Raw genomic sequence first — 26,560 nt, 5'->3', positions numbered from 1 at the left:
AGCGCCCCGCTTTCATTTGGGCGGGCAATACAGCGTGTTGAAGAAAAATGGGACACATTGTCTCATTCGGACAAACACGGATCCTATCACACACCCGGCCAAGTGAGGCAAGTCGCTTCCCTGTGTGGGAGATGTATGGAGTGAGTGAGCACGACGGGAACCAGCGAGCCGCCGCAGATGCAGTCACTGCGGGCCAGAGCAAGCAGGCATACCTGGGATGAGGGAGAAGGACGCAGGGCAAAGAGAAAAGTTGCTGGTTTGGGTGCCAATCAAAGTCGTCTGATTCACACAGCCCACACAAGTCATCCGTGTGTGAAGGTGTACCGTTTCAAAACGAGCGGGCAATAAATCGGACCATCTTCGCGCCAAAGGACAATAACTTTGATCATAAGGACAGCCAGTAGCAATTCATCCTTACTCTCGTATCGCTCACGGTGACTTTGCTGTCTGCTAACACCTTCCGAGCTTTGGCCACCTCAAAGACTCTCCTCGATTGAACAATTGGTGAAGCCATGTCCCATATTGGTTCTGCCCATCCACCTTCCATTGACACGGAGGATCGCCCCGATGCCAAGGGCAAGGGCCCGCTGGCCGTCTTGAAGAGCGACCATGCCGCCCTTTACCGAACTACGAGCCCAAACCCTATCCTGGCCAACATGATGAGCTCATCGGTGTCGGGTGAGACGTTGATTCCATTGATCAGGCGCGCTATCCCCAGATATACTGCTGTATGCAATAATGATGTCGCTGGAAGGAGCCTGTCCATGCATTAATATCGTCAATACCCACCCCAGAACTCAGCAAGCACAACATGAATAAGTTTCTCTCTGGATTCAAGAGATTTCACAAAAACTACTTTTGCGATAACATTGAGCTTTTTGATCATCTTCGACAGGCCCAGAGTCCAAAGGTAATGTCGACGCATCGCCAAAAGGGGCCGCCCGGATTTTAGATGAAGAGAAGGGTCGATTTGAGCGCGATATAACAGTTTGCGACCAGGGATGCGTCAGTGCGGTCAATAGTTTACGCGGGGTATGAAGGTTCTTTGTCAAACGAATCTAACGCGGCCATATTGATCTCGACCAGACACTCCTCATTGGCTGCTGTGACTCACGAGTCGATCCAGCGATAATCACCGAATGCGATCCGGGGGATATGTTTGTGGTCCGCAACGTGGCCAATCTGGTTGCCCCTTACCATCCCGACGGCGTTAGCGGATTTCATGGCGTATCTGCCGCGGTTGAGTTTGCCGTCAAAGGTCTGAAGGTGGAGAACATCATCGTTATGGGACATACTCAGTGCGGTGGCATAAAAGCACTTATGCAGGGAGTCTCGAAAGACGAATATCAGTTCGTTGGCCAGTGGATGAGTATTGTGCAGCTCGCAAAGGACAAAACCCTAAAGTAAGTTGCCTGCGGGTCTCGTCAATACGCGTTTAAGTGCACCTTTAATGCCAAAAAGGGTGGTCATAAGTTGAGCATGCCGGCTGGATGCCACGCCAACAATGTCGATACTTGATCGTGGTCCGGGGAGTCAACCAAATGATCAATGCTCCACCGAATGCCGGCTGTGGCTCCTTGGCAGGAGGTAGCACACGACACTGACTACTGATTTCGCTCCAAGGAATTTTCCGGACGCAGCACCAGAGGTTCAACAACGTGCATGCGGTAAGTGATAAACCAATTGTTCGAATCACCCGACGAGATCATGCACGAAGGTGCTGCCTCCAAATGCGCGACTGAGTCGCCCAAACGGAGGGATGGGGAACATAGTCATGAGCGTTCGTTTGGAGCTGAAGTTTGATGAATAGAAATGCTGGTTTCACAAAGCCGACATATTTTCGCAGCAAAATTATGCGACTAATTTTGGTTGTGCCGAAATCATGTCCGCTGAGGTGTTTCTGGTCATAATTTAACTGAACCTATTAACGACAGAACACGCAAGCATTCTCCTGTCGTTGGAAAATCTCATGTCCTATCCTTGGGTCAAAGAACGCCTCATGAAGAACGAGATCACAATCAACGGCTGGTATTTTGACTTTGAACGCGGCGAGCTACTTGGTTACGACGTTGAGAACAATATTTTCGAACCCCTGGTGACATTTACCGAGAATGACAGCCCAACAGTCGCCCAATGAACCCACAGATAGGCTCTCAATTGCAACAGGCTCCCATTCTTGTGGTATATCTTGTGAACTCAAACGCAAGGGAACTCTGGTGCCACATCCAGCACATACTGAGGACTCCGAGGAAGTGAAGGATGAATAGGAAGCTGCTGAACACCAAAGGAGGCTGTACAACCCGACGACAGCGGTCACTTCGCCCAGCTATCGGACGAGCTCGACATTTCAGAAGGTGCTTTAGGAGGAATAAGGGAGATGGTTAATGTGAGGAACGACTTGGAGTCCGAGGAGCCATCACTGAAAAATGATATCGATCAAGAGCGCGATTTATTGAGACAGGGGAAACGGTTCCGACTCTCTTGAGATAGAATAAAAGAAAAGTGAATTGATGTGCAAGGTTAAGAAACAGACATCCATCCCCATGCCATCCAAGGGGCTGGTGCACAGATATAAGGCTTTGAAGGCTCGAGAAATTTATACGGAAGGGGATGCATGGCCTAAACATCCAAAATGCTTTGAATACGGGGGGACAAGAAAAAAAGATCACACCTCATCGACGAACGAGAATTGCCTCAATAAATAATTAGACGCAGGGGAGGATGAGTTCATTGGCTCTGCAACTGAGAACGATGCACAGGGTATCGGTCGACGATCTGAGCTTTGGTGCTTTAGGTGGCGGCGGTGCATATGCGCAAACACGAAGCAAACCTGAGGTTTCATGGCTTGGATATCTGTCGGCTTGTTTCTAATTTCCAAAAGGTCATTGTGGGCAATGAATGCGTGAAATTTCATTTGGGAAGAGAGTCTGGCCTCCCCTCGCTCTTGACGGCATTCTGAGGAGAGTAGGGCACATCTTCGCTAGGGACAGGGACACAACGTCGTTGGATCATGTTGTACTCGGCCAAGAGCGACCATGTGGTCAAACCCATTCCTGGGTGTCCGACCCATGGAGGTGTGGATTGATTCCCGAGACGCAGAGGGGTTGGACACATTGGCCGCATGAGGATGGCGGTGTCGAGCCAGCAACAACCAGCGATGCGCATATCACCGCCATGGATACAAGGCGAGGCCCTGGTCATTCCTCCGTGGGATTCTAGCTGCCAATGCTTGACCGACGTGGGTTGTGGGGTCCCGAGGGAACATAGAGGGCGCAAGCACGGAGGGAACCAGCAAGACGCTGTAGCTACAAGCAACCCGACTCGGGAGAGGAAGGCATATTTGATATGGGGAAGAAACGAACAGGACAATAAGCCAAATCGCGATACGGACGAGTAGGGTAGACAATACTCAGAGGTGGGCCTTGGAGAAATAGAACTGAAAAAAACCAGGTACAGAGTGAAAATCATGATAAGATGAGACAAGGGAATCACTGACAAAACATCCAGCAAGGACTGAGGAGATTCAACAATACTCCAGACATAAGATCAAATTCTATCCGAATTCGGAAATTGGAGGAATCGATCAATGGAAAATTGGGAAAAGACTTCGGGTCAGAACGAGAAATGGATGAGAAAAGGAAAGATAGACTCACTGAGCATAAATAATGAAAGGAAAGCAGAGGAACAAAGACATCGAAGGACGAAAAACGATGGAAGAGAAAAATTTAGGATGAAAAGCGCTCCTAGGTGGGCTCGAACCACCAACCTTCCGGTTAACAGCCGAACGCGCTAGCCAATTGCGCCATAGGAGCCAATCGCCCAACGTGGGGGTCGAACCCACAACCTTGAGATTAAGAGTCTCACGCTCTACCGATTGAGCTAGCCGGGCAGTGAAAGTGGAGAATCGGGGTATCGATCCCCGTGCCTCTCGCATGCTAAGCGAGCGCTCTACCATCTGAGCTAATTCCCCCCAGGTTTGCCCCGATCTCGTTATCGAGTGTTCCGCGGACGCACTTTTTGAATTACTACCCTCCCATTGCCTCCCAACCTAACCAACCCGGTATCAACCATGCCCCCCGACGACTCGCCTGCCCCCGAAATGGCCGTAGACGTCCATGACAGTGTCCCTGGACCCTCCAGAGCACCCCCTGAGGCCCAAACTCAGCCCGAAACAATCGATCTCACGGACCAGCCCACGCCCAAGAAACGCAGAGGCGATGGCCAAGAAGTCTCCCAGCCCATAGTCCCCAGTGGCCAGAAGCCGATCGAAACAACGATCGAGGAGCTCTACGGAGACTCCGAAATGTACCCCAACCCTCCCGATGTCGAGGCCGAGAAGAACTGGGCCATCGAAATTGCAGCCAAGGAAGAAAGGGGCGAAGCCTGTGAGGCCGACTACATGTCACTCACCTTTGACGAGATCACTTACCGTCGATTCCGCTTGGTCTTTGCACTCCGAGGCCACAGGGTCCGCTGCTCACGCTGTGCAGACAGGAAGCAGGCCTCATGGCACCTCGACCAAGACGACCACGACATCGTGTGCAAGAACAACATGATGAGCCCTGACAACCCGGCCAAGATTAAGGAGTGCGGCCAGCGCTTCCCCGTCCTCGCCTTTTGGGGACTAATGACCCGCACTGCGGACAACATTCAAGCCTTCAACCAACGGGTGTCCCTCGGCGACGCCAACACGGTCGGGGCCCGAGTCTGTGATGGCCTGTCATGAACACCCTCTGCCTTTGCCCTCTTCCTTCCTTTACCCTTGCCCTTTCCTTTCTGTTTGCCTGTCTTAGTGCTTTCCCTTCCTTCTGTTTGTTTGTTTCCCGCGCTGTGCTGCCTTGTTGTCTTACCGCCAGCACGCGCGCTGCCTGTGTTCCGTTCCCGCTTCCTTGCTGTTGGTCATGGGTTACGCCCACGACGCCGCCTCGACGCCGCCTGACGCCTTGGCGCCGCCATGCCGCCGCCACTGACGCCCGCTGACTCACGGATCCCGAGTCACGGCCGCCACCTGCTTCGCTCGCTGCTTCGCCCTCCCCGCCGCTGCTTCGCTCCTGCCCCCTCGCTCTGCAACGTCGATCCTTGGCGCTCGCATAAATAGCCCTCCGACCAGCCTCTGTCTTTTGCCTTCGTCTTGCCACTTTGTATTTTTAGTATCCTAAGCCTTGGATCTAGAATAAAACTTTGGCTTCACACTTGACACTCTGTGTCCCAGTCCAGTCCCCGCTCCTCTCCCTACGTTCGAGTCTTGCATTAGGACTCTTGCGCACTTCCCTGCTTGCCCCGTTGTCCAGTCTTGACATGGCCGTAGCCACAAGACGCGGCGCCAGCCACTGACAAGCGCCAAGAGAGCACAAGAAATGAAGCAGCTGATCCAGCAGCTTGACCTCTCCAGCCCTGAAGGAGTCAACAAGCTCAAGGCCATCGCCACTGAGGCGGTAGAGGCACTCGTGTGCTACACCAATCACGCGTCTGAGGAGAAACGCGCTCCCCCACCGGACACCTTTGCTGCCGCCGCCGCGCGTGGTGCCCGCAAGGTTACACACGCCAGCGCCAGGACCGTCACCGCCAACCGGCTCGAGGCCCTGGAGAAGGTCACCCTGGAAAACGATACTGAGAAGAGAATCAGTGCCATTGGAGCGGTGCTCAGAGGCCGAAACCCAGACGACGGCAAATGGATCGTTCCCAAGGTCGCCACCCCCTTCAGAATGATCCGAGCCAAGGCCGCAATCGAAGAAGGCCCCATGAAGACCAAGATCGACAGTGCCACATGGGTCTACGTCAGGGGAATCCCGAGAGGAAGCTACAAGGCTGTCAGACAGGCGTTCAAGCTGGCAGGCTTCCCGACGAACCAAATCCTGAACATTAGCTTCGTCGACCGACACACAAGCGAATTCATCCTCAGGGACGCCAGTTACAAAGAACAGTTCCTCAAGCTCATCAAAAGCTGGAAGTTCACAGAGATCCCAGGCGTGGATGTCAAGAACTTCACCGAAGAGGAAAGAAACACCAAGAAGATGCAAATCAAGAATTACATTGAACGCGCAGCCAAGATATGTGCCGAGTCCAGGGATCTTCTCACGGCCACAGTCTACCAGCGCAAGCTCGACGACCCCGACATTGCCGAGCAAATCACCTCCAGGGCCCGTGAGATCGCCCAAGGAAGAACAGGCCGCCCCGCGATGGGCGGACGCACAGAACCCCAATCCCATCAATGAATCAGGTACCCAACGTACCGACAATCAGGTTCGCGACTCTCAACGTGAACGGCCTTGAAACCTCATACCACGAAATCATTGAAGTACTCGACAAACAGAAACTGGAATTCATCACAGTTCAAGAAACATGGCTGAAACCTCATAGCTCAATTGGACCACTCAAGAACCTCATAGTCTTCGAGACACGCGAGCCGGACCCAAACGGCCGCAGCCGAGGTACCGGTGGGATCGCCCTGATCCGGAACCCACGAAGAACCAACATGGAGGACTTTAGCAACTTCTATGTAGGCCCGCACCACACCAGTATCTGGTTCAAGTTCAGAGGAATCACCTTCGGTTCATTCTACCTCAAACCACTACTCCGTGAGAAAGTCAAGGAGGGCCTGTCCATCATCAAGAGACAGACTACCCAGCAAGGCACCCCGATCCCATCTGTGATCATGGGTGACTTCAACACCAGACTCGGCCAAATGGCCAGGGACTCTCGTTTCAACGACCGAAGACCAACCCTCCTCTCGGCCGCCACCGAGGGACTACTCACCTTCGTCGATTCGTCCAACCCTCGCGGGGACCACTGGACACACTACTGCGATGTGGAAGGGACGTCAGTAATCGACTTATTCTTCGCATCGATTGCCCTCCGACGGATGCAAAAGACCGTCAAAGTACAAACAAACACCACCTGCAACTCGGACCACCGACTAGTAACGATGGAGCTCGAGTGGGACGCCGAAAGGCAACCCCGACAGCCCACGATACATGTCTGGCGCACCAAGCAATTGGAATTCCCACGGGTCCACGAAGAGTACCTCGAGGCCTTCGAGCAAGTACACCCGGTAGTAATCGAGCAGCTCACCCAACTCGAACAACGATTCCCACGGCGGGAAGGACTACTCGGACCACCCGACGCCGAGACCCTCATAGAAAACGGATGGTCGATCATCAAAGGCCACATCAACTCGATTGCCAACATCGTCATCGGGAAGCGCAAGAAGTACGGAGCCGTCCCCCCGAATGGCTTCTGGACCCCAGAGATGACCGAGATCAAGAGGCGCCGGAACGCAGCGTACCTACTCGCTTCCAGAGCGCCCCACGGCTCGAGACTACAAGTCGAAAGCGCGGCAGAGTACAATCTCCAGAACATTACCCTCCGCAAACTTGTCAAACGTCGCAAGCGAGAATTCTACAACAACTGGGCCGAATCACTTCCGACCAAGCCTGACACCGAGCTCATGAAGGAAATCAGCAAGCGTGAGAAGATCAAGAGTGGTTACTTCAACCGCTCAGTACTCCCGAACGACGCAGAAAGCTTGGAAACCTACAGAACTCACTTCGGAAACATTTCAAGCCGACATGGGGTCCAAGAAGACCGAGTAGTCGCGCCCAGGCAACATGTCGCATTCAGTCGAGTGGGCGTGGGAGACATCACCCCCGCACAAGTACAAGAGGCCATCAAGTTGTTAGGGATAGCTCCTGCTTGTTCTCCACCTTGACTGCACACTTGGCTGTTCTTTTGCCTTTCTGTTTGTTTGTGTGTAGCCTTGCAGTTCCCCTCCGATTTTCCGCCTTTTGCCTGCCATTTCCGCCCATTCCGCACTTCCGTTTTCCCGCGCTGCTCCGCTTCCTTTGTCTTCTTCGCACGCGCCGGTTTGTTTGTGCACGCGCCTTGCTGCGATTGGTTGCAATTCGGCTGCCGGTCATGTGTCCCCCCACCGGTGACTCATGACCTGCCTGACCGCCCCGATCTCTTGTTCATCTCGCATGCATTTGCCCCAACCTTATACTTGACCAATCCGCTTCTTGGACGTTGAGTCACATTGCTTCGCCTTTGCACGTTTCTCCTGCCAGGTGCTTCGCTTTTGCTTGCGCCTCTCTCGCTTTGGTTCTCTGCCTGTCTCGGTGGTCCTTCTCGGCCCTCGTTCGTGCATCGCCCCCTTCGCCCTGCTCGATCGCCCACTTTTCCCTCCCTTGGCCGCCCTTCGCTGCCAAGTCCGGACTTGTCTATAAATAGCCTGACCCCCGCGATGTGTAGTCGAACCTCAGCGTTCAAAATAGGACTAAATAAGGTGCCCTCTACTTTATTCTCTGAGTGTTCCTCACGTCTTATTTCGAGACTAGTCTTATCTTGAACGGATCTTTGCTTCCCTCGCTCCCTCTCCGAGTCCACTTCGGACTTTACCCTTGCCTTCCCAGAGCCCACTTCGAGCTCACCTTCTTCTTTTGCCGTTGAGTCCCCCTCGGACTCTAACATCATTTTGAACGCTACCTCTTGGCTTTCCGGCCTTTCTTCTTCTTTCGCCTCTCTTTCCCTCGTCGATCCGATGGCTGAGCCTGCTGCACCCCCTGCAGATTTGAATGCGTATCTGGCGCGCATGGAGGAGCGTATGAACGCCCTCATGACCCAGAACGCTGCTCTCCATCGTCAAATCCAAGATCTGCAAGCTCCCGCCGCCGCTCCCCGCCAGGTCTACCAGGTCAACAAGCCCAAGGAGTTCCTCGGTTCCCGCGACGAGACGACGGCATTCCTCGCCCAGTGCCACCTCGTCTTCCTCGCCGATCCCGCCTTCTTCGCGCCTGAGCGCCAGAAGGTCCTGTACGCAACCTCCTTCCTCCGTGGCGAAGCCTTCAAGTGGTACGAGGCCGCCTTCTACATGGCCAACCGCTTCCCTGCCTCCTTCGCTGATTTCGAAGTTGCCCTCAAGTCGACCTTCGGTGAGGACACGGCCTCCTCGCAAGATAAGGCCTTGAACGACCTCAAGCGCTTGGTTCAACTTAAGTCCTGCCAAGCCTTTGCCACCCGCTTCGTCCAGCTTGCCGCCCCAGTCCAGACCGATGAACCCACGAAGATGCACTTCTTCAAGGAGGGTCTGAAGTCGGAAGTCAAGTTCCACCTCATCGGTCTCCGCCCCGCTCCCGCTTCCTTGCCTGAGTTGATCAAGGCAGCGGTCGAGTACGACGATGCCCTTCATCGTCTCAAGGTCTCCTCCCGTTCCCAACCTCCCCCTCCTTCTTCTCGCTCTGCTCCCCATCACCACCATTCTCCCGCGCATGTTTCTTCTTCCTCCTCTTCTGCACCCACTCCCATGGACCTTGACTCTGTCTCGGTCCGCCCTGCTAAGCTCTCCGACGTCGAGAAAAAGCGACGTCGTGAGCAGGGTCTCTGCTTGTACTGCGGGGAAAAGTCTTGTCCCGGCAGTCGCGATGTTCAGCAGTGCCCGGTTCTGGTCAAACGGAACTCGGGAAATGCCCACAGCCGAGCAGCACCTCGCAAGTAAGCGAGGTGGTCTGTTCGGCGATACGAACATCTTCCCCCTCTGACTCGTCATTATCGGACGATAAGCTTCTTCTTCCGGCCACTCTTATCGTCATGAGTCTTTCTGGCCCGGTCTCCATCTCCCTTTCTGTCTTTATTGATGATGGATGCACCGCTCTTGCCCTCATTGATCCTGCCTTTGCGGATCTCCATAAACTCTCTCTTATCCCTCTCTCTACTCCTTACTCCGTTTCCCTTGCTGATGGTTCTTCGGCCGGTTTCATTCGTTTCCAAACCGTTCCTGTGACTCTGACCATTGGTTCACACACCGAGTCGATTTCTTTTCTTGTGACTCGACTCTCCACCACTCCCATCACTCTTGGTCTTCCCTGGATGCGCTTGCATAATCCAGTTGTCAATTGGAAGTCCCTCTCCCTTTCATTCTCCGATCCCTCTTGCCTTGCTGATGGACACATCCTCGCGGATGTCTCTGCTTCTTCCTTGGACACTTCGTCCACTTCTGGCACTTCGCCTCCCCCTTCGGGCACTTCGCCTTTGACTCTTCCTCCCTCCGGTCCTTCCCTTACACCGGTTCCCTCCTTTGGCACTTCGCCTTCCCTTTCTTCCCGCCTTGACTCTGCTTCGCTTTCTGAAGAGCCAACGGCTTTATCTTCGCCCGACATTGAGCTCGTTAATGCGGCGAGTCTTCTCCGTCTTGCACGGGAAGACAAGCTCGACATTTTCGCTGCCCAAATGGATATCCGTCCTCCTTCGCCGGAGACGTATCCTACGGTGTCGATAAGGTCCGTGCTCACGACGAAGGTGTATGCCGAGTCTGGCACCCCTGTTGACTCTCGAGGTGTCCCACTCAAATACAATGAGTTTGGCGACGTTTTCAGCCTCAAGTCTGACCCTCCTTCTTCCTTGCCTCCTCACCGTCCGTATGACTTGTCTATTGAGTTTGTACGGACCGAGGATGGAAAGGAACCTCGTTTGCCAAAGCCGGGGAAAGTCTATCCTTTGTCCCCGGCCGAGGAATCTGCTCTTTCGGAGTATCTGACCAACGCCCTCGCACGTGGTTGGATCTCCAAATCCTCTTCTCCCGTTGGTGCTCCCTGCTTCTTCGTGAAGAAGCCCAATGGTGGTCTTCGCCTTTGCGTCGACTACCGGGGCCTCAATGCCATCACGAAGAAGAATCGCTACCCTCTTCCCCTCTTCCAGGATCTTCTGGATAAACTTTCTTCTGCCCGCGTCTTCTCACACCTCGACCTTCCGGATGCTTACCACTTGGTTCGTGTCAAGAAGGGCGATGAGTGGAAGACTGCTTTTGTTTGCAAATCTGACTCTTACGAGTACAACGTTATCCCCTTTGGTCTTTCGAATGCCCCCGCTGCTTTTCAGTTTTTTATGAACGACATCTTCTCGGACCTCCTTGGTGTCTGTGTTGTCATTTATCTTGACGACATCCTGATCTTCTCAAAAGATCCCCAGGAGCATGAGGAGCATGTTAAGCTTGTTCTTTCTCGCCTTCGTGAACACTCCCTTAAGGTCAATCCGGCCAAGTGTTCTTTTGACCTTTCTGAAGTTGATTTTCTCGGCATGATCATTTCTGCCGATGGCATCAAAATGGACCTTGCCAAGGTCGTGTTAGAGTCCGAAGGGGACTCAACGGCAAAAGAAGAAGTGAGCTCGAAGTGAGCTCAGGGAAAGGCAAGGGTAAAGTCCGAAGTGGACTCGGAGAGGGAGCGAGGGAAGCAAAGATCCGTTCAAGATAAGACTTGTCTCGAAATGAGACGTGAGGAACACTCAGAGAATAAAGTAGAAGGCACTTTATTTAGTCCTATTTTGAACGCTGAGGTTCGACTACACATCGCGGGGGTCAGGCTATTTATAGACAAGTCCGGACTTGGCAGCGAAGGGCGGCCAAGGGAGGGAAAAGTGGGCGATCGAGCAGGGCGAAGGGGGCGATGCACGAACGAGGGCCGAGAAGGACCACCGAGACAGGCAGAGAACCAAAGCGAGGGAGGCGCAAGCAAAAGCGAAGCACCTGGCAGGAGAAACGTGCAAAGGCGAAGCAATGTGACTCAACGTCCAAGAAGCGGATTGGTCAAGTATAAGGTTGGGGCAAATGCATGCGAGATGAACAAGAGATCGGGGCGGTCAGGCAGGTCATGAGTCACCGGTGGTGGGACACATGACCGGCAGCCGAATTGCAACCAATCGCAGCAAGGCGCGTGCACAAACAAACCGGCGCGTGCGAAGAAGACAAAGGAAGCGGAGCAGCGCGGGGAAACGGAAGTGCGGAAGGAGCGGAAATGGCAGGCAAAAGGCGGAAAATTGGAGGGGAACTGCAAAGCTACACACAAACAAACAGAAAGGCAAAAGAACAGCCAAGTGTGCAGTCAAAGTGGAGAACAAGCAGAAGCTATCCCTAACATCATCCCCTTCCTTAGCGACGAACTCCGGGCGTCGCCTTCGGCTTTGAGGGATAGCGAAGGTGGAAGTCAGCAACAAGATCAGTGGCGTGGGAAACATTGGCAGCGGGCTCCCAAGACCGGTCAGTCTCGGAATAGCCCTTCCACTGAACCAAGTACTGTAAGCGACCACGGAAGAGCCGAGAATCGAGAACAGTCTCGACCTCAAACTCTTCCTGGGAGTCAACAAGAATGGGTGGAGGTTCGGGTTGGGTGAACTCGGGAACAATGTCCTTCGTTCGGGGTTCAAGGAGGGATACATGAAAGACGGGGTGGACTTTGAGTGTGGAAGGGAGTTTAAGTTCAAAGGCAACGGGGTTGATGCGGCGAAGAACTTTAAAGGGGCCAAGCTTTTTCTGATCAAGCTTGTTGGAGGGACGAAGGGTGCGGATGTGGCGACGATCAAGAAAAACGAGGTCGCCAACGGAGATGTCGGGAGTGGGGAGACGGGATTTGTTGGCCTGCAAAGTGTAGGACTCTTGGGCAACCCGGAGGTTGGCCTTGAGATCCTCGAGAACGGTCTGAAGTCGGTCGACACGTTCTTCGGCAGAGGGCACAACAGAAGGATCACGGATGATGGAGGGATCAAAAATGGGGTGATGGCCATGGACTGCAAAGAAGGGAGTCATGCCAGTGGAGGTGTTTTCCGAGTTGTTGTAAGTGAACTCGGCAAGGGGAAGGTGAAGGGTCCAGTCGTCTTGCAGGTAATTGCAATGGATACGCAAATACTGCTCGATGACCTGGTTGAGAACCTCGGTCGAACCGTCGGTCTCGGGGTGGAAGGCAGAAGAAAGGGAAATCTTCGTCTTCAGAAGCTCATTGAAGCGCCTCCAGAAGGCCGAAGTAAACTGAGTTCCTCGGTCCGAAACAATAGACCGGGGACAACCATGCAAGCGGAAGATGTGGGAGAGGAAGAGTTCGGCGGTTTGCTCGCCTGTAACCGTCTTCGTGGTGGGCACAAAGTGTGCTTGTTTGGACAGGCGGTCCTTAACCACGAAGATGGAGTCAAAGCCGTTCGAAGGTGGGAGATCCGTGATGAAGTCCATCGACAGGTCCCACCAACGTTCGGAAGGAACGGGGAGAGGGTGAAGTAAACCATAAGGGGAGTGACGGGACGGCTTGGCTCGCTGGCACGCTTCACAATTAGCAATGAAGCGACGCACAGACTTACGAAGCCGGGGCCAGTGAAAGTCCCGGGAGATGAGCTCAACGGTCTTGGCAAGACCAAAGTGACCAGCGGCAGCGGAGCAGTGACGTTGCTCAAACACTTTGAGCTGGAGCTCGGGGGAAGGGACAACGATCAGGTCTTTAAAGTAAAGGAGACCGTCACGGAAGGAGTAATCGCCATCAAGACGTTTGGCGTTGAAGTCAGAAAGAAGGGAACAAGAAAGGGTGGCAGCTCGAATCTCGGAAAGAAAATCGGGGTTCGAGCCGATAACGGTGATGCTGTCGAGAGAAATAGACTCGAACAGCTGAAGGAAGTTGGTGGAGTGGAGGGAGTCACCAGGCTTTATCTCAAAGTCAGAACGGCGACTGAGAGCATCGGCTTTGGTGTTGAGGCGACCAGGGCGGTGGTAAATGCGAAAAGCAAAATCAGAAAGGAATTGGGCCCACCGGAACTGGCGGCGAGAAAGTTGGGAAGCGGAAGTGAACCGGGTGAGGTTCTGGTGATCAGAGAAAACAAGAGTGGGATGATCGGGGTCGGCAGCCATCAAGTAATGACGCCAGGCAGTAAAGGAATCGACAATAGCAAGGAGCTCTTTGTCGTGGGTGTCATAATTCACCTCGGCGGGACGGAATTGCCGAGAGTGAAAAGCAACGGGGTGAAGAGCGCCGTCAGGGTCAAACTGGGAAAGGACGGCACCCAGAGCAAAGTCAGAAGCATCGGGCTCGATGACAGCGGGTTTGGAGAAATCAAAGTAACGAAGAATAGGTGCGGAAGTGAATGAACGTTTAAGAGAATCAAAAGCCTCTTGGGCCTCGGGAGACCAAGAGAAGGTGGAGGATTTGGTGGTGAGTGAAGTCAAAGGACGAGCAAGTGCGGAAAAGTCCTTGACGAAGCGGCGGTAAAAGTTTGCGAAACCAATAAAAACTTGGATGTCGCGAGCAGAAGAGGGAACAGGCCAAAGGGAAACGGCCTCGACCTTGGCAGGGTCCATTTTAATGCCATCGGCAGAAATGATCATGCCGAGAAAGTCAACTTCAGAAAGGTCAAAAGAACACTTGGCCGGATTGACCTTAAGAGAGTGTTCACGAAGGCGAGAAAGAACAAGCTTAACATGCTCCTCATGCTCCAGGGGATCTTTTGAGAAGATCAGGATGTCGTCAAGATAAATGACAACACAGACACCAAGGAGGTCCGAGAAGATGTCGTTCATAAAAAACTGAAAAGCAGCGGGGGCATTCGAAAGACCAAAGGGGATAACATTGTACTCGTAAGAGCCAGATTTGCAAACAAAAGCAGTCTTCCACTCATCGCCCTTCTTGACACGAACCAAGTGGTAAGCATCAGGAAGGTCAAGGTGTGAGAAGACGCGGGCAGAAGAAAGTTTATCCAGAAGATCCTGGAAGAGGGGAAGAGGGTAGCGGTTCTTCTTCGTGATGGCATTGAGGCCCCGGTAGTCGACGCAAAGGCGAAGACCACCATTGGGCTTCTTCACGAAGAAGCAGGGAGCACCAACGGGAGAAGAGGATTTGGAGATCCAACCACGTGCGAGGGCGTTGGTCAGATACTCCGAAAGAGCAGATTCCTCGGCCGGGGACAAAGGATAGACTTTCCCCGGCTTTGGCAAACGAGGTTCCTTTCCATCCTCGGTCCGTACAAACTCAATAGACAAGTCATACGGACGGTGAGGAGGCAAGGAAGAAGGAGGGTCAGACTTGAGGCTGAAAACGTCGCCAAACTCATTGTATTTGAGCGGGACACCTCGAGAGTCAACAGGGGTGCCAGACTCGGCATACACCTTCGTCGTGAGCACGGACCTTATCGACACCGTAGGATACGTCTCCGGCGAAGGAGGACGGATATCCATTTGGGCAGCGAAAATGTCGAGCTTGTCTTCCCGTGCAAGACGGAGAAGACTCGCCGCATTAACGAGCTCAATGTCGGGCGAAGATAAAGCCGTTGGCTCTTCAGAAAGCGAAGCAGAGTCAAGGCGGGAAGAAAGGGAAGGCGAAGTGCCAAAGGAGGGAACCGGTGTAAGGGAAGGACCGGAGGGAGGAGTCAAAGGCGAAGTGCCCGAAGGGGGAGGCGAATAGCCGGAAGGGGACGAAGTGTCCAAGGAGGAAGCAGAGACATCCGCGAGGATGTGTCCATCAGCAAGGCAAGAGGGATCGGAGAACGAAAGGGAGAGGGACTTCCAATTGACAACTGGATTATGCAAGCGCATCCAGGGAAGACCAAGAGTGATGGGAGTGGTGGAGAGTCGAGTCACAAGAAAAGAAATCGACTCGGTGTGGGAACCAATGGTCAACGTCACAGGAACGGTTTGGAAACGAATGAAACCGGCCGAAGAACCATCAGCAAGGGAAACGGAGTAGGGAGTAGAAAGAGGGATAAGAGAGAGTTTATGGAGATCCGCAAAGGCAGGATCAATGAGGGCAAGAGCGGTGCATCCATCATCAATAAAGACAGAAAGGGAGATGGAGACCGGGCCAGAAAGACTCATGACGACAAGGGTGGCCGGAAGAAGAAGCTTATCGTCCGATAGTGACGAGTCAGAGGGGGAAGATGTTCGTATCGCCGAACAGACCACCTCGCTTACTTGCGAGGTGCTGCTCGGCTGTGAGCATTTCCCGAGTTCCGTTTGACCAGAACCGGGCACTGCTGAACATCGCGACTGCCGGGACAAGACTTTTCCCCGCAGTACAAGCAGAGACCCTGCTCACGACGTCGCTTTTTCTCGACGTCGGAGAGCTTAGCAGGGCGGACCGAGACAGAGTCAAGGTCCATGGGAGTGGGTGCAGAAGAGGAGGAAGAAGAAACATGCGCGGGAGAATGGTGGTGATGGGGAGCAGAGCGAGAAGAAGGAGGAGGAGGTTGGGAACGGGAGGAGACCTTGAGACGATGGAGGGCATCGTCGTACTCGACCGCTGCCTTGATCAACTCAGGGCAAGGAAGCGGGAGCGGGGCGGAGACCGATGAGGTGGAACTTGACCTCAGACTTCAAACCCTCCTTGAAGAAGTGCATCTTGGTGGGTTCGTCAGTCTGGACGCGGGCGGCGAGCTGGACGAAGCGGGTGGCGAAGGCTTGGCAGGACTTGAGCTGGACCAAGCGTTTGAGGTCGTTCAAGGCCTTATCTTGCGAGGAGGCCGTGTCCTCACCGAAGGTCGACTTGAGGGCAACTTCAAAATCCGCGAAGGAAGCCGGGAAGCGGTTGGCCATAGTAGAAGGCGGCCTCGTACCACTTTGAAAGCTTCGCCGCGGAGGAAGGAGGTGGCATAAAGGACCTTCTGGCGCTCGGGCGCGAAGAAGGCAGGATCGGCGAGGAAGACGAGGTGGCACTGGGCGAGGAAGGCCGTCGTCTCAGTCGCGGGAACCTAGGAACTCCTTGGGCTTGTTCACCTGGTAGACCTGGCGGGGAGCGGCGGCGGGAGCTTGCAGATCTTGGATCTGACGATGGAGAGCAGCGTTCTGGGTCATGAGGGCGTTCATACGCTCCTCCATGCGCGCCAGATACGCATTGAGATCTGCAGGGGGTGCAGCAGGCTCAGCCATCGGATCGACGAGGGAAAGAGAGGCGAAAGAAGAAGAAAGGCCGGGAAGCCAAGAGGGAGCGTTCAAAATGATGTTAGAGTCCGAAGGGGACTCAACGGCAAAAGAAGAAGTGAGCTCGAAGTGAGCTCAGGGAAGGCAAGGGTAAAGTCCGAAGTGGACTCGGAGAGGGAGCGAGGGAAGCAAAGATCCGTTCAAGATAAGACTAGTCTCGAAATGAGACGTGAGGAACACTCAGAGAATAAAGTAGAAGGCACTTTATTTAGTCCTATTTTGAACGCTGAGGTTCGACTACACATCGCGGGGGTCAGGCTATTTATAGACAAGTCCGGACTTGGCAGCGAAGGGCGGCCAAGGGAGGGAAAAGTGGGCGATCGAGCAGGGCGAAGGGGGCGATGCACGAACGAGGGCCGAGAAGGACCACCGAGACAGGCAGAGAACCAAAGCGAGAGAGGCGCAAGCAAAAGCGAAGCACCTGGCAGGAGAAACGTGCAAAGGCGAAGCAATGTGACTCAACGTCCAAGAAGCGGATTGGTCAAGTATAAGGTTGGGGCAAATGCATGCGAGATGAACAAGAGATCGGGGCGGTCAGGCAGGTCATGAGTCACCGGTGGTGGGACACATGACCGGCAGCCGAATTGCAACCAATCGCAGCAAGGCGCGTGCACAAACAAACCGGCGCGTGCGAAGAAGACAAAGGAAGCGGAGCAGCGCGGGGAAACGGAAGTGCGGAAGGAGCGGAAATGGCAGGCAAAAGGCGGAAAATTGGAGGGGAACTGCAAAGCTACACACAAACAAACAGAAAGGCAAAAGAACAGCCAAGTGTGCAGTCAAAGTGGAGAACAAGCAGAAGCTATCCCTAACAGGTCGAGGCCGTTTCTCTTTGGCCTGTTCCCTCTTCTGCTCGCGACATCCAAGTCTTTATTGGTTTCGCAAACTTTTATCGCCGCTTCGTCAAAGACTTTTCTGCACTTGCTCGTCCTTTGACTTCACTCACCACCAAATCCTCCACCTTCTCTTGGTCTCCCGAGGCCCAAGAGGCTTTTGATTCTCTTAAACGTTCATTCACTTCCGCACCTATTCTTCGTTACTTTGATTTCTCCAAACCCGCTGTCATCGAGCCCGATGCTTCTGACTTTGCTTTGGGTGCCGTCCTTTCCCAGTTTGACCCTGACGGCGCTCTTCACCCCGTTGCTTTTCACTCTCGGCAATTCCGTCCCGCCGAGGTGAATTATGACACTCACGACAAAGAGCTCCTTGCCATTGTCGACTCCTTTACTGCCTGGCGTCATTACTTGATGGCCTGCCGACCCTGATCATCCCACTCTTGTCTTCTCTGATCATCAGAACCTTACCCGGTTCACTTCCGCTTCCCAACTTTCTCGCCGCCAGTTCCGGTGGGCCCAATTCCTTTCTGACTTTGCTTTTCGCATTTACCACCGCCCTGGTCGTCTCAACACCAAAGCCGATGCTCTCAGTCGCCGTTCTGACTTTGAGATAAAGCCTGGTGACTCCCTCCACTCCACCAACTTCCTCCAGCTGTTCGAGTCTATTTCTCTCGACAGCATCACCGTTATCGGCTCGAACCCCGACTTTCTTTCCGAGATTCGAGCTGCCACCCTTTCTTGTTCCCTTCTTTCTGACTTTAACGCCAAACGTCTTGATGGCGATTACTCCTTCCGTGACGGTCTCCTTTACTTTAAAGACCTGATCGTTGTCCCTTCCCCCGAGCTCCAGCTCAAAGTGTTTGAGCAACGTCACTGCTCCGCTGCCGCTGGTCACTTTGGTCTTGCCAAGACCGTTGAGCTCATCTCCCGGGACTTTCACTGGCCCCGGCTTCGTAAGTCTGTGCGTCGCTTCATTGCTAATTGTGAAGCGTGCCAGCGAGCCAAGCCGTCCCGTCACTCCCCTTATGGTTTACTTCACCCTCTCCCCGTTCCTTCCGAACGTTGGTGGGACCTGTCGATGGACTTCATCACGGATCTCCCACCTTCGAACGGCTTTGACTCCATCTTCGTGGTTAAGGACCGCCTGTCCAAACAAGCACACTTTGTGCCCACCACGAAGACGGTTACAGGCGAGCAAACCGCCGAACTCTTCCTCTCCCACATCTTCCGCTTGCATGGTTGTCCCCGGTCTATTGTTTCGGACCGAGGAACTCAGTTTACTTCGGCCTTCTGGAGGCGCTTCAATGCGCTTCTGAAGACGAAGATTTCCCTTTCTTCTGCCTTCCACCCCGAGACCGACGGTTCGACCGAGGTTCTCAACCAGGTCATCGAGCAGTATTTGCGTATCCATTGCAATTACCTGCAAGACGACTGGACCCTTCACCTTCCCCTTGCCGAGTTCACTTACAACAACTCGGAAAACACTTCCACTGGCATGACTCCCTTCTTTGCAGTCCATGGCCACCATCCAATTTTTGATCCCTCCATCATCCGTGATCCCTCTGTTGTGCCCTCTGCCGAGGAACGTGTCGACCGACTTCAGACCGTTCTCGAGGATCTCAAGGCCAACCTCCGGGTTGCCCAAGAGTCCTACACTGTGCAGGCCAACAAATCCCGTCTCCTCACTCCCGACATCTCCGTTGGCGACCTCGTTTTTCTTGATCGTCGCCACATCCGCACCCTTCGTCCCTCCAACAAGCTTGATCAGAAAAAGCTTGGCCCCTTTAAAGTTCTTCGCTTTGAACTTAAACTCCCTTCCACACTCAAAGTCCACCCCGTCTTTCATGTATCCCTCCTTGAACCCCGAACGAAGGACATTGTTCCCGAGTTCACCCAACCCGAACCTCCACCCATTCTTGTTGACTCCCAGGAAGAGTTTGAGGTCGAGACTGTTCTCGATTCTCGGCTCTTCCGTGGTCGCTTACAGTACTTGGTTCAGTGGAAGGGCTATTCCGAGACTGACCGGTCTTGGGAGCCCGCTGCCAATGTTTCCCACGCCACTGATCTTGTTGCTGACTTCCACCTTCGCTATCCCTCAAAGCCGAAGGCGACGTCCGGAGTTCGTCGCTAAGGAAGGGGATGATGTTAGGGATAGCTCCTGCCTGTTCTCCACTTTGACTGCACACTGGGCTGTTCTTTTGCCCCTCTGTTTGTTTGTGTGTAGCTTTGCAGTTCCCCTCCGATTTTCCGCCTTTTGCCTGCCATTTTGTTAGGGATAGCTCCTGCCTGTTCCCCACTTTGACTGCACACTTGGCTGTTCTTTTGCCTTTCTGTTTGTTTGTGTGTAGCTTTGCAGTTCCCCTCCGATTTTCCGCCTTTTGCCTGTCTTTTCCGCTCCTTCCGCACTTCCGTTTTCCCGCGCTGCTCCGCTTCCTTTGTCTTCTTCGCACGCGCCGGTTTGTTTGTGCACGCGCTTCGCTACGATTGGTTACAATTCGGCTGCCGGTCATGTGTCCCCCCACCGGTGACTCATGACCTGCCGGACCGCCCCGATCTCTTGTTCATCTCGCACGCATTTGCCCCAACCTTATACTTGACCAATCCGCTTCTTGGATGTTGAGTCACATTGCTTCGCCTTTGCACGTTTCTCCTGCCTGGTGCTTCGCTTTTGCTTGCGCCTCTCTCGCTTTGGTTCTCTGCCTGTCTCGGTGGTCCTTCTCGGCCCTCGTTCGTGCATCGCCCCCTTCGCCCTGCTCGATCGCCCACTTTTCCCTCCCTTGGCCGCCCTTCGCTGCCAAGTCCGGACTTGTCTATAAATAGCCTGACCCCCGCGATGTGTAGTCGAACCTCAGCGTTCAAAATAGGACTAAATAAAGTGCCTTCTACTTTATTCTCTGAGTGTTCCTCACGTCTCATTTCGAGACAAGTCTTATCTTGAACGGATCTTTAATTTCCTCGCTCCCTCTCCGAGTCCACTTCGGACTTTACCCTTGCCTTCCCTGAGCTCACTTCGAGCTCACTTCTTCTTTTTGCCGTTGAGTCCCCTTCGGACTCTAACATCATTTTGAACGCTCCCTCTTGGCTTCCCGGCCTTTCTTCTTCTTTCGCCTCTCTTTCCCTCGTCGATCCGATGGCTGAGCCTGCTGCACCCCCTGCAGACTTGAATGCGTATCTGGCGCGCATGGAGGAGCGTATGAACGCCCTCATGACCCAGAACGCTGCTCTCCATTGTCAGATCCAAGATCTGCAAGCTCCCGCCGCCGCTCCCCGCCAGGTCTACCAGGTGAACAAGCCCAAGGAGTTCCTAGGTTCCCGCGACGAGACGACGGCCTTCCTCGCCCAGTGCCACCTCGTTTTCCTCGCCGATCCCGCCTTCTTCGCGCCCGAGCGCCAGAAGGTCCTTTATGCCACCTCCTTCCTCCGCGGTGAGGCTTTCAAGTGGTACGAAGCAGCCTTCTACATGGCCAACCGCTTCCCTGCCTCCTTCGCCGACTTCGAAGTTGCCCTCAAGTCGACCTTCGGTGAGGACACGGCCTCCTCGCAAGATAAGGCCCTCAACGACCTCAAGCGCTTGGTTCAACTTAAGTCCTGCCAAGCCTTCGCCACCCGGTTTGTCCAGCTCGCCGCCCGAGTCCAGACCGATGAACCCACCAAGATGCACTTCTTCAAGGAGGGTTTGAAGTCTGAGGTCAAGTTCCACCTCATCGGTCTCCGCCCCGCTCCCGCTTCCTTGCCTGAGTTGATCAAGGCAGCGGTCGAGTACGACGATGCCCTTCATCGTCTCAAGGTCTCCTCCCGTTCCCAACCTCCTCCTCCTTCTTCTCGCTCTGCTCCCCATCACCACCATTCTCCCGCGCATGTTTCTTCTTCCTCCGCTTCTGCCCCCACTCCCATGGACCTTGACTCTGTCTCGGTCCGCCCTGCTAAGCTCTCCGACGTCGAGAAAAAGCGACGTCGTGAGCAGGGTCTCTGCTTGTACTGCGGGGAAAAGTCTTGTCCCGGCAGTCGCGATGTTCAGCAGTGCCCGGTTCTGGTCAAACGGAACTCGGGAAATGCCCACAGCCGAGCAGCACCTCGCAAGTAAGCGAGGTGGTCTGTTCGGCGATACGAACATCTTCCCCCTCTGACTCGTCACTATCGGACGATAAGCTTCTTCTTCCGGCCACCCTTATCGTCATGAGTCTTTCTGGCCCGGTCTCCATCTCCCTTTCTGTCTTTATTGATGATGGATGCACCGCTCTTGCCCTCATTGATCCTGCCTTTGCGGATCTCCATAAACTCTCTCTTATCCCTCTTTCTACTCCTTACTCCGTTTCCCTTGCTGATGGCTCTTCGGCCGGTTTCATTCGTTTCCAAACCGTGCCTTTGACTCTGACCATTGGTTCCCACACCGAGTCGATTTCTTTTCTTGTGACTCGACTCTCCACCACTCCCATCACTCTTGGTCTTCCCTGGATGCGCTTGCATAATCCAGTTGTCAATTGGAAGTCCCTCTCCCTTTCATTCTCCGATCCCTCTTGCCTTGCCGATGGACACATCCTCGCGGATGTCTCTGCTTCTTCCTTGGACACTTCGTCCACTTCCGGCTCCTCGCCTCCCCCTTCGGGCACTTCGCCTTTGACTCCTCCCTCCGGTCCATCCCTTACACCGGTTCCCTCCTTTGGCACTTCGCCTTCCCTTTCTTCCCGCCTTGACTCTGCTTCGCTTTCTGAAGAGCCAACGGCCTTCATCTTCACCCGACATTGAGCTCGTTAATGCGGCGAGTCTTCTCCGTCTTGCACGGGAAGACAAGCTCGACATTTTCGCTGCCCAAATGGATATCCGTCCTCCTTCGCCGGAGACGTATCCTACGGTGTCGATAAGGTCCGTGCTCACGACGAAGGTGTATGCCGAGTCTGGCACCCCCTGTTGACTCTCGAGGTGTCCCACTCAAATACAATGAGTTTGGCGACGTTTTCAGCCTCAAGTCTGACCCTCCTTCTTCCTTGCCTCCTCATCGTCCGTATGACTTGTCTATTGAGTTTGTACGGACCGAGGATGGAAAGGAACCTCGTTTGCCAAAGCCGGGGAAAGTCTATCCTTTGTCCCCGGCCGAGGAATCTGCTCTTTCGGAGTATCTGACCAACGCCCTCGCACGTGGTTGGATCTCCAAATCCTCTTCTCCCGTTGGTGCTCCCTGCTTCTTCGTGAAGAAGCCCAATGGTGGTCTTCGCCTTTGCGTCGACTACCGGGGCCTCAATGCCATCACGAAGAAGAATCGTTACCCTCTTCCCCTCTTCCAGGATCTTCTTGATAAACTTTCTTCTGCCCGCGTCTTCTCACACCTTGACCTTCCTGATGCTTACCACTTGGTTCGTGTCAAGAAGGGCGATGAGTGGAAGACTGCTTTTGTTTGCAAATCTGGCTCATTACGAGTACAATGTTATCCCCTTTGGTCTTTCGAATGCCCCCGCTGCTTTCCAGTTTTTTATGAACGACATCTTCTCGGACCTCCTTGGTGTCTGTGTTGTCATTTATCTTGACGACATCCTGATCTTCTCAAAAGATCCCCAGGAGCATGAGGAGCATGTTAAGCTTGTTCTTTCTCGCCTTCGTGAACACTCCCTTAAGGTCAATCCGGCCAAGTGTTCTTTTGACCTTTCTGAAGTTGATTTTCTCGGCATGATCATTTCTGCCGATGGCATCAAAATGGACCCTGCCAAGGTCGAGGCCGTTTCCCTTTGGCCTGTTCCCTCTTCTGCTCGCGACATCCAAGTTTTTATTGGTTTCGCAAACTTTTACCGCCGCTTCGTCAAGGACTTTTCTGCACTTGCTCGTCCTTTGACTTCACTCACCACCAAATCCTCCACCTTCTCTTGGTCTCCCGAGGCCCAAGAGGCTTTTGATTCTCTTAAACGTTCTTCACTTCCGCACCTATTCTTCGCTACTTTGATTTCTCCAAACCCGCTGTCATCGAGCCCGATGCTTCTGACTTTGCTTTGGGTGCCGTCCTTTCCCAGTTTGACCCTGACGGCGCTCTTCACCCCGTTGCTTTTCACTCTCGGCAATTCCGTCCCGCCGAGGTGAATTATGACACCCACGACAAAGAGCTCCTTGCCATTGTCGACTTCCTTTACTGCCTGGCGTCATTACTTGATGGCTGCCGACCCCGATCATCCCACTCTTGTTTTCTCTGATCATCAGAACCTTACCCGGTTCACTTCCGCTTCCCAACTTTCTCGCCGCCAGTTCCGGTGGGCCCAATTCCTTTCTGACTTTGCCTTTCGCATTTACCACCGCCCTGGTCGCCTCAACACCAAAGCCGATGCTCTCAGTCGCCGTTCTGACTTTGAGATAAAGCCTGGTGACTCCCTCCACTCCACCAACTTCCTTCAGCTGTTCGAGTCTATTTCTCTCGACAGCATCACCGTTATCGGCTCGAATCCCGACTTTCTTTCCGAGATTCGAGCTGCCACCCTTTCTTGTTCCCTTCTTTCTGACTTTAACGCCAAACGTCTTGATGGCGATTACTCCTTCCGTGACGGTCTCCTTTACTTTAAAGACCTGATCGTTGTCCCTTCCCCCGAGCTCCAGCTCAAAGTGTTTGAGCAACGTCACTGCTCCGCTGCCGCTGGTCACTTTGGTCTTGCCAAGACCGTTGAGCTCATCTCCCGGGACTTTCACTGGCCCCGGCTTCGTAAGTCTGTGCGTCGCTTCATTGCTAATTGTGAAGCGTGCCAGCGAGCCAAGCCGTCCCGTCACTCCCCTTATGGTTTACTTCACCCTCTCCCCGTTCCTTCCGAACGTTGGTGGGACCTGTCGATGGACTTCATCACGGATCTCCCACCTTCGAACGGCTTTGACTCCATCTTCGTGGTTAAGGACCGCCTGTCCAAACAAGCACACTTTGTGCCCACCACGAAGACGGTTACAGGCGAGCAAACCGCCGAACTCTTCCTCTCCCACATCTTCCGCTTGCATGGTTGTCCCCGGTCTATTGTTTCGGACCGAGGAACTCAGTTTACTTCGGCCTTCTGGAGGCGCTTCAATGAGCTTCTGAAGACGAAGATTTCCCTTTCTTCTGCCTTCCACCCCGAGACCGACGGTTCGACCGAAGTTCTCAACCAGGTCATCGAGCAGTATTTGCGTATCCATTGCAATTACCTGCAAGACGACTGGACCCTTCACCTTCCCCTTGCCGAGTTCACTTACAACAACTCGGAAAACACTTCCACTGGCATGACTCCCTTCTTTGCAGTCCATGGCCATCACCCCATTTTTGATCCCTCCATCATCCGTGATCCCTCTGTTGTGCCCTCTGCCGAGGAACGTGTCGACCGACTTCAGACCGTTCTCGAGGATCTCAAGGCCAACCTCCGGGTTGCCCAAGAGTCCTACACTTTGCAGGCCAACAAATCCCGTCTCCCCACTCCCGACATCTCCGTTGGCGACCTCGTTTTTCTTGATCGTCGCCACATCCGCACCCTTCGCCCCTCCAACAAGCTTGATCAGAAAAATCTTGGCCCCTTTAAAGTTCTTCGCCGCATCAACCCCGTTGCCTTTGAACTTAAACTCCCTTCCACACTTAAAGTCCACCCCGTCTTTCATGTATCCCTCCTTGAACCCCGAACGAAGGACATTGTTCCCGAGTTCACCCAACCCGAACCTCCACCCATTCTTGTTGACTCCCAGGAAGAGTTTGAGGTCGAGACCTGTTCTCGATTCTCGGCTTTTCCGTGGTCGCTTACAGTACTTGGTTCAGTGGAAGGGCTATTCCGAGACTGACCGGTCTTGGGAGCCCGCTGCCAATGTTTCCCACGCCACTGATCTTGTTGCTGACTTCCACCTTCGCTATCCCTCAAAGCCGAAGGCGACGCCCGGAGTTCGTCGCTAAGGAAGGGGATGATGTTAGGGATAGCTCCTGCCTGTTCCCCACTTTGACTGCACACTTGGCTGTTCTTTTGCCTTTCTGTTTGTTTGTGTGTAGCTTTGCAGTTCCCCTCCGATTTTCCGCCTTTTGCCTGTCTTTTCCGCTCCTTCCGCACTTCCGTTTTCCCGCGCTGCTCCGCTTCCTTTGTCTTCTTCGCACGCGCCGGTTTGTTTGTGCACGCGCTTCGCTACGATTGGTTACAATTCGGCTGCCGGTCATGTGTCCCCCCACCGGTGACTCATGACCTGCCGGACCGCCCCGATCTCTTGTTCATCTCGCACGCATTTGCCCCAACCTTATACTTGACCAATCCGCTTCTTGGATGTTGAGTCACATTGCTTCGCCTTTGCACGTTTCTCCTGCCTGGTGCTTCGCTTTTGCTTGCGCCTCTCTCGCTTTGGTTCTCTGCCTGTCTCGGTGGTCCTTCTCGGCCCTCGTTCGTGCATCGCCCCCTTCGCCCTGCTCGATCGCCCACTTTTCCCTCCCTTGGCCGCCCTTCGCTGCCAAGTCCGGACTTGTCTATAAATAGCCTGACCCCCGCGATGTGTAGTCGAACCTCAGCGTTCAAAATAGGACTAAATAAAGTGCCTTCTACTTTATTCTCTGAGTGTTCCTCACGTCTCATTTCGAGACAAGTCTTATCTTGAACGGATCTTTAATTTCCTCGCTCCCTCTCCGAGTCCACTTCGGACTTTACCCTTGCCTTCCCTGAGCTCACTTCGAGCTCACTTCTTCTTTTTGCCGTTGAGTCCCCTTCGGACTCTAACACATTTCCGCCCATTCCGCACTTCCGTTTTCCCGCGCTGCTCCGCTTCCTTTGTCTTCTTCGCACGCGCCGGTGTGTTTGTGCACGCGCCTTGCTGCGATTGGTTGCAATTCGGCTGCCGGTCATGTGTCCCCCACCGGTGACTCATGACCTGCCTGACCGCCCCGATCTCTTGTCCATCTCGCATGCATTTGCCCCAACCTTATACTTGACCAATCCGCTTCTTGGACGTTGAGTCACATTGCTTCGCCTTTGCACGTTTCTCCTGCCTGGTGCTTCGCTTTTGCTTGCGCCTCTCTCGCTTTGGTTCTCTGCCTGTCTCGGTGGTCCTTCTCGGCCCT

At 53.9% G+C, this 26,560-nt stretch overlaps 2 protein-coding genes and 3 non-coding genes across 5 annotated transcripts; 2 read left to right on the top strand and 3 right to left on the bottom strand.

The window, feature by feature from the left end:
• The first annotated feature begins 587 nt into the window (after positions 1-587).
• Positions 588-2,366, top strand: BJ171DRAFT_456600 (carbonate dehydratase). Its single transcript, XM_053108322.1, has 5 exons — positions 588-678; positions 795-910; positions 1,087-1,403; positions 1,624-1,667; positions 1,935-2,366. The coding sequence occupies exons 1-5, from the start codon at positions 657-659 to the stop codon at positions 2,135-2,137; spliced, it is 702 nt and encodes a 233-aa protein (XP_052969455.1). The 5' UTR covers positions 588-656; the 3' UTR covers positions 2,138-2,366.
• Positions 2,367-3,738: 1,372 nt separating this feature from the next.
• BJ171DRAFT_t74 lies at positions 3,739-3,812 on the bottom strand. The gene has a single exon. It is a non-coding gene; the product is annotated as a tRNA-Asn (tRNA).
• A 4-nt stretch (positions 3,813-3,816) lies between these two features.
• On the bottom strand, positions 3,817-3,889 carry BJ171DRAFT_t73. Its single transcript has one exon. It is a non-coding gene; the product is annotated as a tRNA-Lys (tRNA).
• Positions 3,890-3,897: 8 nt separating this feature from the next.
• BJ171DRAFT_t72 lies at positions 3,898-3,970 on the bottom strand. The gene has a single exon. It is a non-coding gene; the product is annotated as a tRNA-Ala (tRNA).
• A 267-nt stretch (positions 3,971-4,237) lies between these two features.
• On the top strand, positions 4,238-6,334 carry BJ171DRAFT_494602 (uncharacterized protein). The gene is made up of 2 exons (XM_053110030.1): positions 4,238-4,712; positions 5,299-6,334. The coding sequence occupies exons 1-2, from the start codon at positions 4,304-4,306 to the stop codon at positions 6,213-6,215; spliced, it is 1,326 nt and encodes a 441-aa protein (XP_052969454.1). The 5' UTR covers positions 4,238-4,303; the 3' UTR covers positions 6,216-6,334.
• The last annotated feature ends 20,226 nt before the right edge of the window (positions 6,335-26,560 follow it).

The sequence above is a fragment of the Polychytrium aggregatum genome (genome assembly GCF_025602895.1).
Source record: "Polychytrium aggregatum strain JEL109 chromosome Unknown BJ171scaffold_8, whole genome shotgun sequence".
Classification (NCBI taxonomy): Eukaryota; Fungi; Chytridiomycota; class Chytridiomycetes; order Polychytriales; genus Polychytrium; species Polychytrium aggregatum.
Note: the sequence above shows the minus strand (reverse complement) of the source record. Positions and strands in the feature narration are given on the sequence as shown.

Bases quoted from the DNA above. Each gene is read 5' to 3' on its own strand.
- BJ171DRAFT_456600 (XM_053108322.1), top strand. From the start codon at position 657: ATGATGAGCTCATCGGTGTCGG. The intron at 679-794 runs GTGAGACGTTGA...TACCCACCCCAG, and splicing joins GATGAGCTCATCGGTGTCGG to AACTCAGCAAGCACAACATG. The intron at 911-1,086 runs GTAATGTCGACG...GATCTCGACCAG, and splicing joins GACAGGCCCAGAGTCCAAAG to ACACTCCTCATTGGCTGCTG.
- BJ171DRAFT_494602 (XM_053110030.1), top strand. From the start codon at position 4,304: ATGTACCCCAACCCTCCCGATGTCGAGGCCGAGAAGAACTGGGCCATC. The intron at 4,713-5,298 runs ATGGCCTGTCAT...TCCAGTCTTGAC, and splicing joins GGTCGGGGCCCGAGTCTGTG to ATGGCCGTAGCCACAAGACG.